The 21,107-nt window shown below is 37.8% G+C and overlaps 1 protein-coding gene across 10 annotated transcripts in view; it reads right to left on the reverse strand.

The window, feature by feature from the left end:
• Positions 1-17,956, reverse strand: part of slc4a11 (solute carrier family 4 member 11) — a 56,521-nt gene extending 38,565 nt beyond the window's left edge. For 2 of the 10 annotated variants that reach the window (XM_084391201.1, XM_084391195.1), the window contains exons 1-2: positions 6,079-6,194; positions 1,356-1,406 (exon numbers count right to left, since the gene is read on the reverse strand). In XM_084391201.1, the coding sequence (XP_084247327.1) occupies positions 1,356-1,379 (24 nt within the window). In that variant the 5' untranslated portion in view covers positions 1,380-1,406; positions 6,079-6,194. Of the gene's footprint in view, positions 1-1,355; positions 1,407-1,512; positions 1,534-6,078; positions 6,195-6,743; positions 6,817-15,810; positions 16,080-17,794 lie in introns of those variants that run through there. The other 8 variants (XM_084391196.1, XM_084391194.1, XM_084391198.1 and 5 more) reach the window with 8 other exon arrangements.
• Positions 17,957-21,107: the final 3,151 nt, after the last annotated feature.

Genomic DNA, 21,107 nt, shown 5'->3' on the forward strand with positions numbered 1-21,107 from the left:
TTATATTTTATACAAATAATTTAGTTTTTTCTCAGTTTTGATAAAATGATAAACTCTGATTCATCATGTGGATTTCTATTTTACATCCTATTATTAGTATGGTAGTTACTGGTACAATTTAAGGTAAAAAGCAGAATAGCTTTAAGTAGCTTGGTATATTAACATTATATATCTTAATGAAATATACGGGTATAAGTTGTTAAACATACATACTTGAATATTGTCACTGTATTTTTATGGTGAATGTCTGGCAACCAGAGCAACCGTTTTTTTTTTGTTTTTTTTCTGTAAATTTTACAGGATAACAGTGTAGCACAGCATACTGTATTCTATATTGTAATATATTATTCATATTTAATATGCTGTACTGTACATTTAATTCATTCGTTTATATCTGAATTGATATTTCAGCACCAATAAGACAGTTACAATGCAAAAACCATCAATAATCCATTAATTTCTCTCTTTTTATCTGTTATATACAGTGTTCTTAGGGTTTAATACCCCACAGATGTGACAGTGTAGCCAGAGTGTGGCTGAAGCTGTGATTTATCCACACATGGCAGCTCGTTATTGTTCTCGGTTCTCTGGCTGAATGTGGCATGTGAGTGGCTATCGGTTCCATATCTTTCTCTTCATCTATTCATTTATTCACTAATCCTTCCCTCTATTATTCTCTATGTAAAGCTGAAGAGGAGAGGGGGCTGTTAATCCATGTGTGCTCATTGACTCTACCGCCTTGGACCTACGGTGAGCGGGCGAGAGGATATTCCTCTCCCCGACGACGGCGCTCCCCTTTTCTCCCTTTTCTCGCTCGCTCTTTCAAGCTCAAAGCACCGTGGTTGATCATATTCATAAGTGTTTGATTCGCTGAGAGCCTATTCATGAACAAATTAACTAATTTATTGAAAATACCCCCCATACTTTGTTATAATTACATACGTATAAACAAGAGCCCCTTGAATTGAACTAAGAGAGAGAGATGACATAAATAGTGATTTCAGAAATGGTATAATGAGAAAATACTTGAGATATCTGAACATGCCACAAGCTTTACTTGCACTAACAAATTTTATGCATTTTATTTTACAGACAACATTATCCAGCCACAAGACGAGGGATTTTGCTTTAATGCAGCAGAACAGGATGTAGAAAACTTGTCTCTCTTGCGACGCTGATGAGAAATTCAGAAATGTTACAATTTGAATATTCCTGCAAGTCAGAAATTAGGGCATGCTTTAAAAATTGTAGGAAGGAGTTTCTTTAACTCCCAACTCTACCTTCACACCTCTCCTCCCGGCCATGTGCCGAACAAACAAACACACACGAACAAACTCCTACAAACATCTACTCACCCATCTCTTGATAGAAGTACCCATTCTTAGCCATCCCTGAGGAGGGAGCCTCTGAAAGAGAAATTAAAACCAAGATTAACAAAATACTAATAAATAATAAATAAATAAAAACCTGAGTTTGTGTTAAAATAACACAATGTGAGAAAATATTTCTTACAGTATATGAGAACAAAGAAGATAAAACCGATAAAAGATCTGCCACCGATTCTTCAGTACTGAGACAAAACAATCTACAAAAATAAAAGGTTATCTTTAACGGAATTATTATGGATTAATCCGTTTAACATGTTCAGGTGCAGTCTCTGGCTTCTATTTTTTCTGTTTTTTCCCTCACCATTCACTCTATAATTGTCAACACTGACAGTTACAAAATAATTTGTGAAATAGTTATTATAAATATTGATCAATCTACCATTCAGTTTAAAAAATAAATTCATTTAGACAACAGGATGGTTTCAAACTGACCTTCAGATCCATCTATTAAATTGTCACCACACCACAATAGTGTTGTTGTTGCTATTACCAAGATCAGCTTAAACATAGGAAAATTATTCATTTCTTTACAATTTTGAGTTAACATATCTTGGCTGTGACCTGTAAAAATATAAGCATAATTACCTACATTTATATATATTAAAAAAAAAATGTTTAACTCACTATAAAACTTGCCTGTGTGACTTTTTGAACTCATAGAAGGTTAAATATTGACATTTCAGGATGAAGACTTTGATTTTGCGAGATATTTAAAAAAGGTTTCATATTGGTCAGTGTTGACAAAAACTTTAAACTTTTAAACTTTTAAACTTCTCTCTAGTAGTCATGTTTCATTAAAACATGCAAATGTATACCTCTGTTGTTATTGAATTTAATATTTGATGTACTGTACATTAAATTTTGAGTTACGGTCAGAGGACAATGATTTGTATTAATTTCATTCAAGTGATAATCTATGATTTATTTCAATGATGAAACACTGATAATCTCAAAACTAATGGCAAGCAAATTTGTCCCATGTTTTGTCTTATGTCTCAAGAATCAGCATATGACACACTAGTTGTGCCCTTAAGATGGTCACTAAACAGGCACATATCTGCAAAACATAATTATAGTGATACACATATACACAAAAACTCACGTATTCACAGCAACATGCTCACACTTAGGCATAAACACATGCACATGGATCCAGCACACCTGTGGCCTACATTCATTTGCTGCAGTTTAAGGGGATATTTATGAGGTGAAGTCAGCCGTGACTGAGGTTTCTCTTTCCCCACTTTCTGACTCCCTTAATTGTCAGATACCTCTTTCCAGCCAAACACCCTCTCTAAAGAGAGTATGCATGTAGGGCTGGCATATACAGTACCTCAGCACTCACATTTTGGAGCCTGAAAAAAAAACACACACAAAAACCATCTTGCACATATCTCGTCCTGTCGTGCAGAGAATAGACTACATCAGACATACTGACAGAGAGTTTGTCTTATATTTCTCTTTAGTGACAGCACAAAAACACGAGTTGCTGTGCTGATATATTCAGCAGGATGTAAAAAGGCAGAATGTGTCAGTGCAGGAAACAGGCTGTCTGAATATAAAGCTGAATGTGAAACTCCTATCAGCTGGCCAGTCCAACATAAGAGGCCTCTATACCTTACGGCCCTCGTTCTGTACCTTAAATGTGCACTTATTTAAAATCAATTTCACAATTTCAAAACATTTACATTTACATTTAGTCATTTAGCAGACGCTTTTGTCCAAAGCGACTTACAAATTAGGACTAGATTAAGCAAGTCATCGTGAAGAGGCAAAAAACAACGCAAGAAGTGCTCAAAATACGAAATATGAAGTTCAGGCATTGGTCAGAGTAGCATAAGCCCGATAAGCGAGGATTTAAAGGAAAAGGAACTTTTTTTTCTTTCTTTTTTTCCCTAAAGACATTTCCTAAAGACTGAAGATGTATATATAACAAAGACATATCTAAGCTAACATTCTGATGCTCATTAAAATTGATTCCTCTTATCGATTCCTTTGCATTTTAATGACTTAAAACCATTCAAGCACAAAAAGACCCACGCGCTGTTTTCTGTGCAGCACACACATCCAAAACATGCACAGAGAAAGCCGCCTCTCTCATACTGTACAGTGTGCGATACTGAGTTATCTTTCGCGTCTTTTTGCACTTGAACGGACAAATATACACAAAAATATGTCAAAATATCCTCCTAAACACAGTCGGTTATGTTTTAAATGAACATAAACAGTTGACAAAGAAAAATGCATGTGTAATGCCAAATATTCCTGCTGCCGTCTCTATAATAATGTTAATCAAAAACAAAAGACAAAGAGAAAGATAAAATTAACTAGCTGTTCTTGACAGAATAACTTTAACTATATTTGTAATGTATATCTTATTTATAAAGTGCAGTGTTATTTTACATTTGATTACGGTTTCTGTACCTGAATACCTGAAAATCTTAAAACACTGTTATTTCAATTGTATCTTTGTTCAGTTGTATTTATTTGTGCGATTGCTAATTTGTCTATTTGTTCTTTTTTAATTACTTATTGTTTACTTGTCTTTAGTAATGGTTGAAATGTATATTAGGCTAGTTATTTTTAAACCATAGGCAAAAGTTCCTTGTGTAAGTGTTCTTTAGCCTGTTGATATTGTTCATGGTGTTCAGCTACGAGTAAATGTTTTGCAATAAGACTTAAATGTGAACAATATCCAAGTTTTTTTTCTTTACCTTATTGGAATCAAAATTACGAATCGATAAGAATCTGTATTGATAAGCAGAACCAGAATCGTAATAATTAAAATTCAAACGATACCCAACCCTACTCATGTCACTAACCTCAATCCTGTTATACAATGATTTATAGAGGGTTTTTCTGACAGTAATTTGACGCCAACAAAAACAAGGTTGTGAGCAATAGAAGTGCAGTCTGATCAATATGACATACTGTCTCAATGCAGGGTGATCTCATTAATATTGTTACCGCCCACACACACACACACACACACACACACATTAATATTGTTACCGCCCACACACACACACACACACACACATATATACAAAGCAGTAAATGAGTGAAATACATGTTAATGATACACTACAACATTACTTGCATTAAAATTGACAAATGGGTTTGGGGTGTAGTGTTGTTGTAATTGGAACAAATGTCTATTTTATTTAACCTAAAGTAATCAAAGAATGAAAGGAGTTTAAAGGGATTTAAAGCAATAGAGAAAAATAGTAAAATTACTAGAATTTATTGCAAGTCATGCATTTGAACTATTTGCAAATAATAATAATTATAATGGTGCAGCGCGGCGCTCCAATTTGTCATTGTGTATGGGTTTAGTGGTGCAGCGCGGCGCTCCGATTTCTCGTTGAGCGGTTTGGGCTCTGCTCTGGGCACGTGCCCGTTAGTCCCGTGAGTTAATCCCTGTTCTTGTCTCATCACATTCAATAACAAATAGTAATTAGGTAGTAGTAATAGTATGTAGGCTATTTTCAATTTAAAATGGACAAAAAAAGTTGAATACTTTGCATGATTAGATTAGATTATTGACTGTTAAAATGGAAGCACCACGCTTGAAGTCCACCTTCTTTGATTTGTATGGGTATCTCAGTCATTTCGACATTGACAAGAGCTGTTAGACTGCAGAAGCAGATCATCTTAAAAATTTAACATAACTTTTTTGTCATCCAAATAACACAGACAGCAGAGTGTAATAGAGTACAATTTGGCCTTTTCTGATTATGTGATTCTATAGGGGGTGTTATGACCCTCTAGTGGTTATGACCTAAAATTAATTTAACAGAATTTTACATGCGTGAACAGGATCTGCCGGTAATGCTGGTAATCAATTTAAAGGTCATTTTAGACTAATTCCATCATAACTGCTTTTTCGATGCTGATGTATGAATTTTTATTTGCAGCAATACAAATAAAAGATGTTTAAAAAGCGTTGTAAATATAGTTTAACAATTAAATTTGTGATTTAACAGTGTGAAAGTGTGAAAGTGATTTGTGTCTCTCCCAATTGTAGAATTTATCCTAAAAAAAACAAATATCATATCAAATTTTTACAACCTGGAGTTTTCAGGAGATTTCTACTGAAAACCTGTTTAAAGACATATTTTAGAATTTTCATCAGCTGAACAATCAAAACCCAGGGACAAACCTATCATTCAGAGTCTCACAGCAGTTTACATCAAATAAGACTTAGCATCTACTCTGACTGATATCTATGATTACAGTAAAAGCCCCAAGGTCACCATATAAGGTCATCTTTGCATTCCACCTCATACAATGCTATTACATGATCTTTGCAGCCCACCCAGGTCTAATGAACAACATGCACTAGCATTTGCATAAATGACTTGAGCCAGCAAACCCATAATTCTTTAAATGTCCCCCCGTCGTAAAATAATTTAGGAAGCAGAGTGTAAGCTGGTGAGGCAGACGGAAAAACAACTCTCTCCCTCCCCTGCCATTCAAAGTCAGTGACGACACAGCAGCCGATTGGTATTCTGTGCATGTTCCCATCAAAACCATCCCTAGAGACAAAACACCTTCAGCCCAGCCATGCCTACAGGCCCTCCGGAGGGGACGTAGTCACTGTGCTATTTACCCCCACTCTGACCTTTCACTGGGTACTTCGTCTCTGCTGCCTCCAGCTATGGGTACTATGTGACCAACCTTTACCAACCTCTGGCTCAACGTCTGATCTGAAGATATTTCTCTAATGCCACGTTGCCGCATGCTTATTTTCACCGGATGCCGCTCACGGATCGCCTGTTGATATGCAAAGGAAGTGAGTAGGACTGATAGAGGAAGTGTAGCTGCAGCACTTTCAGCCTTAAATCACTCAGAGCCAGGGACGGGCATGACTTTAAGCATCACACTTCCTCTTTAGGGTTTACTGTAGGCCCGCTACACTAACTCGAGCCAGAGCAGACTAGGGATGTCCCAATCAAGTTTTTTGTGCCCCCGATCCAATAAGAGTAATTGAATATTAAATATCTGCTGATACCGAGTCCCAATCCGATACTTCCGATACAATACCGTATTTTAATAGAGCTAGGCGCACACGTCAAGTATATTAAAGTTATTAAAATCAATCCAATGTATACAGGGATGTACAGAGTTTCTCAGGGGTATCTATCACTAAGCAGAAATTCCAATATAACCATTATTACAGAAACATATATAGTGTATGAGAGATATATATAAGAATGAGAGATAAGAAGGGACAAAGAGACTAAACAAAAGCTTTTTTTGGAATAAATCTTGATCAAATAAAAACCCTGCTAATCACATTAACGCAAGCAAACATGGACAATTGATAACTCAAATTCAAAAAACAGAAAATACCTGGTGCAGACTGAGTAGCGAACAAACTCCTAATATCTGATCATCATTACTGACACAGGAAGTGCTGTATTGGCAAACAGGAAGCAAAAGCTGGCAGAACAGGTCTTTATTGTGTGTGTGCGTGTGTTTGAATATTTGAATGTCAGTGTAGTTTTACTCTCAAGCACACGGATCATCATTGTTTGCATGTGCATTTAATACCATGACTAGATTCAGCTCAACTACAGAGATAAGCTGATGTGTGAGTCACAGACTGAGGCTTAGTAGCCAGCAAGTCCTTTCCCTTTACACACACACAAACACGCACAGGCAATTTCAGGCTCTCTGCGCCAGCGAGCAGTGAGAGGGGTGTCTCTTTAAAGCTTGGTGGTCTGGTTGTTAAGAAATACTCTTGTATGTGGTTAGTGTGCAACAAAACCACAAACAGCCTGTGCATCTATTCGGTTTCATACTCAAGATAAAGAGCATGAAAACATCAAATATGCATCAGTATCGCTCTCTCTGTCTCCTTTTCCTTCTCTCGTTGCTTTCATTTTTGTATATATATATTTTTTTTTTCAGACTAGACCAGACACGTTCGAAAAATACAGTCAGGATAGAACAACTCTCTCTGGCGAATAATGCAAATTTGTAGATAAAAGTACATGAAGATGAAACAACAGTGCAAGAGTGAGTGTGCTGTGTGCGGATGAGGTGGCTGTGTAGTTTGTCTGGTGTGAAAGCGGTAGTGTATAGTAGAGTTGTCCTCCACACACAGTTAAAAGAGCTCATCACAGAGGTGTTAGGTCACACAAGACAGCCGCTCGATCTCACTGCTTCCTTCAAGACAGCATCCTTAATGTGATATTCCTTTTTGTAATTGAACCTCATAATAAGTGCATCGGAGGTTATGCGGCCGTGATGCATCCAGATCTTCAGGACTGATAACAGCAGTTCATGCAATCAACATTCACGATTCAAGTATACATTTAGTAAATTTGACATTTTGTAAATGTTTGTAAACTTTCTTAAAGGGTTAGTTCATCAAAAATAAAAATGACTCACCCTCATGTCATTTCAAACCAGTATGACTTACTTTCTTCTTCCATGGAATTAAAAATAAATAGGGACAGAGGCTGTCAGGCACCAAAAGTCCTCTGTTCTCACATCGCATCATGCAGAACAAACGTGTCAGGACTCATCTTGACAAGCCATCTTTGGATGTATCATTGTGCACAGTGTTAACTGTACTTTTTAATTGGGTCACTTTATATTTGGTGTCTTTTACTACTCTATACTGATGTCAAAAAATGTACAGTAACACATTTTACAGTGTCCTTATTACACGTTACATGTACTTTATGCAAAGTTACAAGCAACTAACCCTAAACTAAACCCTAACACCAACTCTGTAGTAAGTAAATGTTGTTAAAGTCCTCCTGTGGTGAAAATCAGGTTTTTAATGTTGGCATATGTCTATGTGGTGTTTTTAATATGCTTTAAGACAAACCATGTGCAAATTCATAAGTCAACACCATTGCGGAGTATTTTCTCTTTAAGACTGCAGTGATCTAAAGACGGTTTTAAAAAACGCGGTTTGAAATTGCTGGCATTTCTGACGTCACAAACTATCTTGCAACCAATCACGTACGTGCCGGCGGGCTTTAGCATATCATTAACTATGATCGCTCTGAAGCAGGGGAGTCTCAAGATAAGTTTTTCTGTTGATATGAAAAATCGGGTAGATTTAGCAATATAACGGGAGCATGATGTATATTACGATAAACTAAACCTTTCTCCACTGACGTTCTGAGTTGTTCAAAGCATTTACTGAGGATACTGAGGCAGGTCTGACTCATGACTCTGCTAATGGTTGTAACATTAGCAACACACTATTAGCTGTTTGATAACATAATCAAGCAAAAGGCTAATCATATTAATTACCGTTACGTGTCCGACGTTGTAAAGCGCGATATCATTGTGCAGCGTTTACCTCAGTAAGTTGTAGTGATGGGTCATTCAAGAACGATCCGTTCATTGTGTCTGTCACGTGACAAATGAACGAAAGACTCAGAAGGTAAAGTAATAATTTATGTTCCCTGTAAATAATCTTTGACTGCATTAAAATGATTTCTTAATTCAGAATATGATCAAGATTGCGTAAATGGATGTGTTCTGGGAATTTGCCTGTTAAAAGAATAACATTTAAAGCCACTTTAATGAACGAAATGACTCGAAAAAAGATTTGTTCATTTTGATGAACGAGATCGAACAAGAGAGTCAGTAAAATGATCCGAACTTGGGGTGTAGGCAAGGGTGTAGTACATTCAAGCTATTTTAAGGCATGAAGAAATTTTTTGAGTTTTAAGGAATACAATGATTGACTACAGGGGGACTTCAATTAATATTACTTATTTGTGTAATTATACTCTAAAAAGGACACCTTAAAATAAAGTGTAATCCAATATACTTTTGCTGCTATTGAGGTGGGATATGGTTAAGGTTAGGTACAGGGCAAGTGGTTAGTGGTATGGTTAAGTTTAACACCGTGTCCTAACTACACGCGCCGCGACGCCGCAACACACTATAAAAGGTATCTTTTCCATGTTAATCAGAGTTTTTGTCCTAACCAGCCGCGACGGCGACACGCAACGATTATATTTTAGAAACGGTTTCTATTTTTCTGCGACGTCGCGGCTGGAACAACAAACACTAAGTGTGGCAATGATAATCTCAGGTACTGTTTATGTGCTTTATTTAATGTTAAAAGCGTGTAATGTGCCTTTGAATATCATTTAGTGCTCCCAGCTTTGTAGCTGTAAAAGCAACAATGGATAATTCACCTCAGATCTTGAAATCAAACAAATGGAAACAAGAAGTTTCAAACTGTGAACAAACAAGTGTATTTTTTGACAAAGATTGTTTTAGTAACTCAGCCTATGTATTTTTAATAATGTTTAAATGGTGTAATATTTGTGAATTTGATTGTGTACTTATCCATTTTCTTGTGAGTGCCGTCAAGATTCTCTGGTGCTGTGCACTTGCCCGCCCACACGCTTTTCTGATTGGCTGTGGGTTTTGATTGATTTTGACTCATCTCGTACTCGCTTCTGGTGAGGACAGGCAAATTGCTTGTCGCTAGAATCTTATCGCATCGCGTCGAATTATAAATTTAATTTAATTTTTTTTTTTTTATAATTACAATGTAAAAACATGTATTTAGACACTGTATCAAATTATTAATTTATATGTTAATACAGTACATACATAGTAGTTGAAGACACTTCAAATAAAGTGGGTCTGTTAATTATTTTTTTTAGTAATAATTTTAGTTTTCTTGATGAAAATATCCTTTAAATGTAGTCAATATTTTGGCATGTCTAAAACTAAAACTAATTTTAGTCACAAATAACAGTAAATAACATTTTAACTGATGAGAGTGCAAAATCAAACCAAACATGCAAGCATTTTTAAATCATTTATCATGTGTCTGTCTGTTGATCTCAAAGCTATTGTATTTTATAAAGCTATTGTTGACTAGGAATATATTGTAATAAGTCATATGGACTACTACAATGAAAATCTTGTGAATCTTTTATTTTATTTTTCATTTTCTGAGCTCAACAGCTCCTATACCCCACACTATATTTTCAATGTATGAGAAGGATATTCATCAAAACATCTTTCATATTCCACAGAAGCAAGAAAACCAAGGGGTTTGGAACGACAAGAAGGTGAATAAATGATTACAGAATTATATTTGGGAGAGATATCCCTTTAACTTTTCATCAAGAGAAGAATTAATTTGTCAAGGAAATCTCACGGTGCATCTCGGCAGGTTTGCGTAATGTCAAAAAATAAATCTAGTAAATTGAGTTTGTGAGGCTGTTACATCCAGCCATATGGCACCACACTCAGGCAGACCAAAAACATTAATCCCTGCCCTGACAAATGGACAATGTGCATTAAAAAATTGAAGGTAAAAAACAGGGCACATGGCCTGTAATATATAAAAGCACATCAAACATGTGAATCCACCTTTTACATAAGCCATTTACAGCTGTGTCACAAGAGAATGTACAAATACAGAAAACATGTGCTTTGGGTTTAGAGATGCTGTTTGGGAATTTAGTCGCTGTTATTTCACAGACCTTAGGTTTTTGAGCTCTTTTAATCCGGCTATACCTGTACAAGTAGGGCCATGCTTTGCCACAGATATGACTGTGGCTATATGTGGTGGATAAGGTGTGAGAGAAAGAAAGCCGTGTCTTGCAGATTGTGATGGTATTTTGCTTGTCTAACAGGGTGCATTGATGGTCCTTCAGCATAGATACACCTCTACTACACAGAGAAAAAGAGAGACACATGAGAAAGATTAAAGGTGCTCTCTGCCACTTTTTAATGTCACTTACAGCCCTATGAGAGAGCGAGCAGGAAAGACTTAATATGCCTGCAGGCTTTTTGGCACTCGAGTCTCCGACTGCTTAGAGAGGGAATTCCTTCTGAAGACCAATAATGACACACATACATACACACATGCTGGTTCTTTTGAGAATAAGAAAAGAGTGTGATGAGGCGAGGAGAAGGAGAGAGACACAGAGTTGTGTCTGTGAGGCTGCTCGACAGAAAATTCCTTGAGAGAAAAAGCCAAACAGTTGACGATGCATTCTCGCCACAAATAAACCGTGGAAAGAGGCAAAGAAATATTGATAAGCATGCTGCTGTGGGAGGATTGTTATAACTCAATGTTATAATTATTAAATGAGGAAAATTACTGTTTCTGCATGCAAATAAGCATGCTGTCTTCAACATATAAAAAGATTTTAGAAAGGCCAAGCTGAATTAGCAAGTGTGACGCGACACACATTAATTCTCCTCTGCTGGGAGATGCGTTTGACTTCAAAGTCTGGTTCAGTTCGTTTTTATTCTGGTCAAGAACTGCCTACTTACTTGGGAAAAAGTCTGACCAACGTGAAATCGAACAATTATGTTTTGTTCTTACATGACTTTTAGGGGCACATTTATCAGAAATATTTGTGTTTTATATTATTCTTTCTCCTGAATCAATTCAATGGACTCTTTTCACAGACTGTGATGACACATTTCCACGGTTATTAACAATCGTGAATCTAGCAATGTAGCTTTTTTATTATTATTTTAATGAAAAAACAAATGTAATGTACATTTGTAACAATATACTTGTGCTTTATTACCTTTAATAAACTCAATTTATTAAACTCAATTCACTCAATTCTGCTAATTCTGCTGCGTGACTGTCTCTAATAAAACAGCTCAGGAGACATCTTTCTCTCTTCTGAACAACGTAATCAATCTCTCAAGATTGTTTTTCCCTCTTTAAAGTCATAGAAATGCTATTGTGGATTTTTTCTTTTGCTATTGGGGCAACTGGGAAAGCAGTTTACCTGACTATGACAACTTCGACTTCTGAGAGGCCTGGAATGTAAAAAGGCAAAAAAATCGGCAAAAAACTGAAATAATTCAAAAGAGGATGCAGCAACTGTGAACAGCAATTTTCAAGAATGTGTGTACACATTTTGTCCATTCAAGTGCTAAATATACAGAATATCCTTATTCAAAAATTAACCTTGAAAGCACTCTTTTTTCCACATTATACCCCAGAAGATGTGTTGTACCGGCCAATCAGATCAGTACTGGCAATTTCAGCCGGTTCTTCCTTTTAGTGAGTGCAAAATGCATCAGTGAACAGACTGTGGGCGGTCTTGTTGGAATGTCATCTGAGGATCATCTGATTGTCATAGAGAAAATACCCTTCTGATAATAGATTTATTAAATCCCTGACACAGAGTAAGGTGTAACGCAGTTATAATGTTATTCACATGTTCGTTTGAAATAACCTTTCATGGCAATTTGCAGGGAAATTCGGAAGCTGCAGCCATTTGAGTCTGTGCTTTTAGATGAATTTCAGATGGTAGGGATGTTTCTGCAGCGCACAGCTTGGCTGATGCGTCCGTCTCACCTCATTCTCACAGTGTGATAGGAGCAATCATCGGGTGACCCTGATAGTGATCTATGCATACTCTACACATCAAATGGTGTTATATAGTCGTATGTGAGCCAGCGTCTGCCTATCTGCTTCTCTTCATCTCACTCTCTATAAGCCGCAGGAGAAAATACGCAGAGCGGCGTGTGTGCAAAAGCAAACCACACCAAACAGTAACAGGAAAACCAGCATCTAGTTAACATTACGATGATGGCATTAGATCTCACTCTCACTTAGGCCATTTATTCCTGTAAAAAATCCTCTTGAGCACAGGAAAGAGAAACGGAGATGGCGATTGAAAGAGAAAGGTAGACGTCAAGATCCAGTGACCGCAGCGCTAACATGCTTCAACATGACAGCCGTCTTTAATCACACAGCACCAAGGGAACACGCAGATTAAATGTGTTTGCATGGACACTATTGTCCTGTACATCAAGGGAATACAGATTTTTCTTTCCTTTATATCTCGGCTGCTCTGGTATCGTGAGTGCTCTGCTGGGGGATTCCTGCTAATTGCTTGCACATTCCCTTCTTCCTCTATTAAAGCCAGGCCACCATTCCCCCTTACAATCTACAGTACCGCCGCCACTAGAGAAGAAGACCAAACCGGAGACAAAACATAAGTGAGAGAGAACAGAAAAAGGATACAGCCGTATCATAAGTGTCCTTACGAGGAATGTGAATTCTGAACTAAAACAGAAAGACTGTTTGACATTTGAAGGCCATGATGGTATCTAGTTTATGCCAAAGACGGTTTGTCATACAGCCTGACACGACGACTGACCGTGTGTGTTCTAGTGCATCAGAAAGGTGGCTGCGCATCTGTGTGTTTGTCTGCCATATGCATGTTGTGGCGTATCACAAAAGTGGCATGTGTGTGAGGTTTCTCCCTTGGCACGCGGGCAGCTTCGCAATCAAAGGTCGGAATTCATCAACACTGGCATCCTCCGACATCTTGAAGCAATCTAAGGTTTACTCCAAGGGTGGGCGGGGGGCGCGTCTGTTTGCCTGAGCGTGGGTGTTTGTGTGTGCGTGGATGCGAGAGGGGGTTCCTGACATTTGCTAACAGAAAGTGAGGACAGCCCATTTGAAACTTTTCCTGTGAGCTATATTTAATCCATTACGGAGAAGCAGAGGCATGTCTATCTACGATCAGACTTTTAGCGGAAGAGATGCCCAATTAATTAGGCTCTTGCAAACAATACACAGCACTTGGCAAAGTTCAACGTTGCGTGCATATTTAGGCCTCCAAAAATATCCACATTACGACCGTGTCTGTAAATCAGAAGAGGGTCAGGAAGATCAATCTCTCCATCATGTGAACGCCTGCGACGGCTGCTCCCTTTGCACTCACAGACACCACTCTTTGTATGAGAGAGGATGCCCATATGGCTGATTTACAGTGTACCATAAACAGAGGAGATAAACAGAGGAATGTGTGATTCTAATTTCCTTTGCAGACTGTAATGTACAGTGGGTGGAAGACAAATGGGGAATAGAAAAGTCAGAGATTGCCTAACCGCATTACCAACCTCTCTGGGACCCGGCGAATAACTGTATAAGCACACGCACAGATAAATTAGAAGATGCACAGCCACGCAAAGCTGATTGGCCCTCCAGAAAATGACATCTATTCATATCCCACCATCTGCAAGTGCAAATGGGACGTTCAATACGCAAGCATGGGGGAAATCGTAAATAAAGGAATCTGGGTACAAAATGTCCAGCTTTCATGTGTGTAATGAGAGGTGGGTGAGCAATCACGATGCTCGTTAGAGAGAAAGACAGTCGTAAAAAGACAGAGGACATCGTTTATTACATTATCCTCATTATTAATTTTATTTTCTCATCCATCCGTTCATCCACTTATCCAATCAAGCAACTTCATTCCTGTTGCAGTGAATGTTCACCTACATTAAATTATGAATCGCATATATTAGAAAGTTCTCAGATGGTCACAGTGTGGCGATGGCCCATGACCTGCTCCAATGACATTGAGAATCTGTGGAAAATATGGTATTGACAGAGTGCCACAACGATTATCCACAAGCTGAGACGGGCACAAAGTAAGTGTCAATTACAACAGCCTGATCAAATGCGCACTTGATGCTTTGTGTCACACACACATAGAGACACACACACACGTAATCACACAAGGAGAGAAAATTGAGACATCAACTGATTTGAAGTTCAACCCTCAGGCGAAGGATGCAAATCACAGTCTCATTATGTATGTGTGTGTGTGTGTGTGTGTGTGTGTGTGTGTACTGGGGGGAAGACGAGCACAAGATTTAGTGTCTTCCCACTTCTATTACCTACTGTGTTTACACGGAGGCTTTGAGCAAAGGGAAAGGACAGAAAGAGAGCGATGAAGGTGCACTTGTGCGCTATGACAGCGCATGTGTGTTGCATGCGGTATTAGACTGACTTCTCACAATGAGATTAATTGAACAGCAACATTGCATACAAATAAGACCTACTCTCCCAGAAGAATACCAACTACATGTACCCGCTCGTTTCCACGCGCACTCTTGTAGCGCCTGATCAGGCATATGGGTTTTGTTCCTAGCACTGCCCTAGGTACTTGATTTTGATCTAGGTTTTGCATTAGTCTCTTTTCCCATGTCTCCCTCTCCCTCATTTATATTTACGTGCGTCGCGTGTGCATCTGAAATTTCTGTGCGGGTATCTGAAAGTCGTGATATCATATTTCTTTTTTCCCTGTTTACTCGACTAAGATTAACAGCGTAAAAACATTTACGACGCATTCCAGAAAACCAGCCCCGATAAAGCCTGTCTGCATTCCAGAATAACGCACCCCAAAAAACAGCAGCAACAGCAGCAGTGGTGGCAGCGTGTGAGAAAAACAATCCACAGACCTGCAGGATTCAACAGAGAGAAAACTTACAACAACACACAAATACACATGCATCCTCTCCACTGCACATGTTTAGCACACACAGTCTCAAATTTCAGGGAACCCTCAGATCCTCAGTCGTGACGGCGCAGGAACATGTGCATATGTGTGTATGTGTGCATGTGTGTGATAGTGCATGTGGGTCTTACCGGATGGCACGAAATGAAGAACTTTGTTTGCTTCCATCATTCCCTTCTCAACCCATAATCATCCTGTAGTCCTGACACTAATGAGGGCAAGATCACCTCTGCTCCGGTCTCCTCTCTCTCCCCTCCTCTCTTCACTTCTACCTCTCTCTCTCTCTCTCTCTCTCCCTCCCTCTCTCTCTCTCTGTATCTATCTTTCTTTCTCTCTCTCTCTCATTCCTCAGACATATTTAGTGAGTCAGCCTTGCCCTGCCTCCGCTGAGCTGTGACTCTGGGTCCTAAAGCCTACATTTCCTGTGTTTCACTTTGCGTACTTGATGCTTGCGGTCATAAATCGTCACGACAAACTCTGTCTAGCATTTAGCATTACTTTTGTATGAGAGAGAAGTGAGTCTGTGCCACGGTCAATAAAATGTGTATTCGGATAAATGATGCATGATTTTGATACAGGTGGCGTGCCTGTAAGATTACAAACTGATGTGACTGTAATGCCCTTTGTTTCTTTTACAATAACATATAATGTCATTGTAGAATCAAGCAAAATCATTGCATGCTAGAAATACACACCCTGTTGTGAGGTGTGGTGCTTTTGGATTGTTTGATGCTATTAATTTTGGTGTGGTGCTTCTGGATTATTTGATGCCATTATTTTTGGTGAAGACATGTTGAAACAATAATGTGTCCGAGAGATTTACTGCAAAGATGGCTTCAGAAATTAGATGACACACATTATAAGTGTATTGTTCTCAGTCAGCTGTGTTTGAGAATCTACACTGTCTTTGCAAGGAGGCTATACGGTTAAATAAATGCAAGAGAAAATACAAATTCAAACAGATGTTTAAAAAAAGTATGCAAATAGCACATTATTGCAGTCGAATAGATTTTGAATGACAAACATTCTAGCAATTCAAGTCAATGGAAGACTTTTTTTTTTAATTAAACTTTAATTCTAAATTATAAAGCTAATGAACCAAATTTAAATAAAATATATTTTGCACTATTAAAAGAAAAGATCTCCCAAAAATGTATCCTTTATTCACTCCAAACCGGTATGACTGTTTCTTCTGTGAAACATAAAGGAAGATATTTTGAGAAATGTGTTTTTCACGTCCATGCAATGGAGGTAACCAAAACTGTTTACTTCAAAGTATCTTCTTTTGTCTCTAGAAAAGAAAGTCATACAGGTTTGGACTAACATGAGGGTGAAATTTTCATTTTTGGGTGAACTATCCCTTAAAAACTATCCATTTAAGTTTGAACAGTGGCTGAATAAATTGCAGAAATTTGTGGAGAAGTAGTAAATGAAAAAAAGAAGAAAAGAAAAAGGCAACAAAAGAAGACCGTAAACAAAAAGATGACGATAAACCAAAAGGCAAACAAAAGAAGTAGAAGATCAAGAAGACAAGGCGGAAGTAGAAAAATGTGGAAGCAGAAAAAGAAACAGATTATGACGAGGAAGAAGGAGTAAATGAAAAAGATGACGACAAAGAAGAAGCAACAGAAAACAATGTTGAAGATGAAGAAGGTAATGATAGAATGTTCGAGGAATTTCTAGCAAGCACTGTAATGACTCATCAATCCAATGGCTGTTTGGTTTATTTCTCTGTCGAGTGGGGTGGGGGGGTGGGGGGTCTGTTTTTTATTTCAGCCCTCACAATAAGTCTTATAAAAAGTGTAGAACCCCTCTCTCCTCCCTCCATTTTGTTGCCATCAAAGGCTCTTTCTACAAAACACACCTGCTGGCAGCGTGTAAAACAGTTTTTAGAGGCATGTGTGTATGCGTATGTGTGTATGCGTGTGTGTGTGGCTGGAATGTTCACACAGCTCTTGTGTAAACCCTAGACTGTATTGTGATGCACTGCTCTTTTAAACTATTCAGTTATGGCCAGACAGTTTACCTCCCACAATATGACATGCAAAAAAGCGCTTGATTCGGCCACCTACGCTACCAACCATTGAACACAACGACACTACTGAAATATCATACCTCAAAATCCTCATGCTGTCCGTGCATACACGTCGTCTGATTAATTCAAAAGAGACGTGGTGTATGTGGGGTGTGAAGGGTTAAATCCTGATGTGGGCACAGGATGCTGTGGGTACACAGAGTGAGGTCAATCTCTGACCTTGCTATTGTCCTTGAGTTTAGCAGTTGTCCGGAGGTGCCAGACAAACACGCATACAGCACAGCGAAATATTTGGGCTAGATTAGGGACGCAATGTGCATTGGCCAACAGAAAGAGATCCCTACAGCAAACCAAAGAGGGTTCTGGGTGACGCACTGCCCCCTAGTGCCCCCCTAGGGTTTCATGTTCTATCCACATTTCTACATTCTATCCACGAACCCTAAACCTACCCAGCACACAAAACTTTCTGCATTTTTATATTTAATAAAAGCTGTTTTCCTCATTGGGACCAAAAAATTCTGCCACAAAGACAAGAATTTTGAATATGGCCATCTTTGTGGGGACATTTTGTCCCCATAGAATAGTGTATAACACACACACACACACACACACATATGCTGTCACTTGTGTGCCCTAGACCTCACTTCCTATCTGTGTTTAACTGTGATAGCCAGATCATAAGCTTCACAGGAAATGTTTTGTTGTCTTTCTGGACAAACAATGGGTATTGGAGATTTATGGGTAGTGACTGCTGACTGTAACACTTTTAGTCATGAGGTACAACCCCAAAACGTCACTTACCATCCTTTTGCATAATTCCTAAACTATCCATTCACATTACAAACACAAGTAATTGTGTTCTAGATAAGTAAAGCTGATCATTTACTCCCAAAAAGGTTTCAGTGCATTTAAATTATTAGCAATATGTTTGACTTGCATGTGGATAAAGAGGGGTATTTTCCAGCAAAGGTCAATGTTCAGCTGCTCAAAAAATGGTAATTAAAAATAAATTATACATTCATTGATCTTTAACCCCTTAACGCCTACTGTCGCGAATTTGCAACAAACCCCTTCCATTCAGACTGCAGGCGAGATAGCGTGTGTTTTCCCCCAATGCCTGTTTGTGCACATTCGATACATACCTAGGAACATTTTGCACGCACTGGTTTATCGTAGGAGCGGTCGGAGTGGGAACTACATCCGGTTCACCGAAGCTAATATTTTGTTTTGCAAAATCCGCATATCAAGTGCGCAAATGTGGAGAAATTTCCCAAAATGAGTTAAGTTGTGCTAAGATAAAAATATGTACCAGCTTATTGATTGCTTCTATAGCTATGTTATTCATATAGACTTCATGTGACGAATATTTTTTACGTACTTTGTAGATTTCTGTTTGTAGCAAATTTGCGACATTGGGCCATAACGGCTGGATTGGCCTAATGGCTACATATTATAATAATGCTGTATTTAGATGGTTTCAGCCAAAAAAAAGTATTTTTTTTTTTTTCACAAAAAATAGCATGTTAGGATATAACACTATAAGAATATATAATGTATGCACTGGAGAAACAAGGAAAGAGTTAAACAGAGTGTAACATGGAATGTATAAAAACTACTGTCAATGTTAGGGAGTAGGAGAGTGTTTTGTTTCTTGCTGTTGTCAAGATTCATTAATTTGTCAAAGTTTATAAGTATAAAGTTTATAAGTTCTAACAACTTTGTGCCATGAATAAAATCTACATTCCTGAGATGGGAAAATGTGTTTTATTAATTTTTCCATTTTGTAAAAAAATACCCTAAATGCCCACTGTCGCAAATTTGCAACATACCAAAATTACCCTAAATGCCTGTTGTCGCAAATTTGCAACATACCAAAATTTCGATTTATTTGTTGTGCAAAAGTGAAATTGATAATCTCAACATTATTTACCATCTACCTAAAGTCAAAAACACACAGAATTTTTTTTTTTATATACAGCTTTATAAATTCAGGCGTTAAGGGGTTAACATATATTTTGACTATATTACTTGTAAAATTATGTTAATTTGTCAGAAAGGTATTTATCTTGTTATCAAGCTGGCAGACATAGATGAGGTTTTGTCGAATTTGCTAAATGTTCTTGTGATAGTCCTTGTAATATAGAAACATTATTCATCAAATTCAAAAATGATTAGCAAAAAATAAGAGTTGATCATTTTTGTGGCTGGGCAAGTAAAAATCTGAACTACTGCAGATTTCTTATTTTATTTTTTTTACTGTTGTTTCAATGCTTTTATTGAAGTAGCGACAGCTATTGTCTTCTGTACTTCTGTATGAGTTTCACATACATCTGAGTGAAACTGATTATTGAAAAAGAAAAACATAGGTTGGGACATAATTCTATCCTTCGGTTGTTGATTGGATGGAGGCAAATGAATTTGAGCTTCATAGTAAGAAAGGGACAGGGTTAAAGTGGACTACATGATTGGTGAAGTCCTGCATATGTCAACAGAGAGATGTCTGTTGTTTTACCTGATGATCAAAGATTTTGATTGAGCTCACATAAAAAATAAAATAAAAATAAAAACATATGCAGGGATGATTCATTCACAATATGATCAATAAGATGCATTTAGAAAATAGATAGGGTGAATTTTCATTTCATGTTGACTTTAAACCAAAATATGAACTGAGTGATCAAGTTTTCTGTCAAGTCAAGTCCATTCTGTTTGTGATTGGGTCTCAGTCCTCCTTTCTGGAGCCGAACCACTGAAATATTATTATGCCCTGCAAAGGCAAAATGCAGTAACTACACAAGATGTCAAAATGGGGTTTGTTATGCTGATATCAGCTGTAACATTAATGTCACAAAGTTACATTTGTCCAAATTCTTTCTTTAGTTTTCTTTGGTACATGAATTAGGGTCAAGCCCTGCAAACACCATCTCTTTTTGAGTTTGCTTTACACACACAGAGAGATTTGTATTGTATCTCCAGGAAGAGCCAACAGTCAAACTAAGTGAACAACAAAGGGTGGAGCTTCCTTCCCCTGGACCCTCACCTAGCGTAAGTAATGTATCAGTTAGAGTATACGTGTCTGTTTGAGCGCATGTACACGTGCTTGTGAGAGAGAATGCATTTGCATTCACCATGAGATTTGAGATGAGAAAAACAATAGTTATATCTAAATAGCTTGACATGCTAGAACCAATCTAAAAAGATGTTACAATGGAGCAAAGAAGTCTGTCACAACATTTGCAGAATTCGCAACCTAAAATGATACAATAACAAAGAGAGTAACAAAAAAATCTGAGTTACCTCACCCTTGTAGTTCTTTATGAGCTCCAAGGCCGAGAGAATATGTGGGAGAAAGCATGTTATGTCTACAATTGTACAAAGGGAACTTTTCGATTC

Source organism: Rutilus rutilus, assembly GCF_951802725.1.
Source record: "Rutilus rutilus genome assembly, chromosome: 20".
NCBI lineage: Eukaryota > Metazoa > Chordata > Actinopteri > Cypriniformes > Leuciscidae > Rutilus > Rutilus rutilus.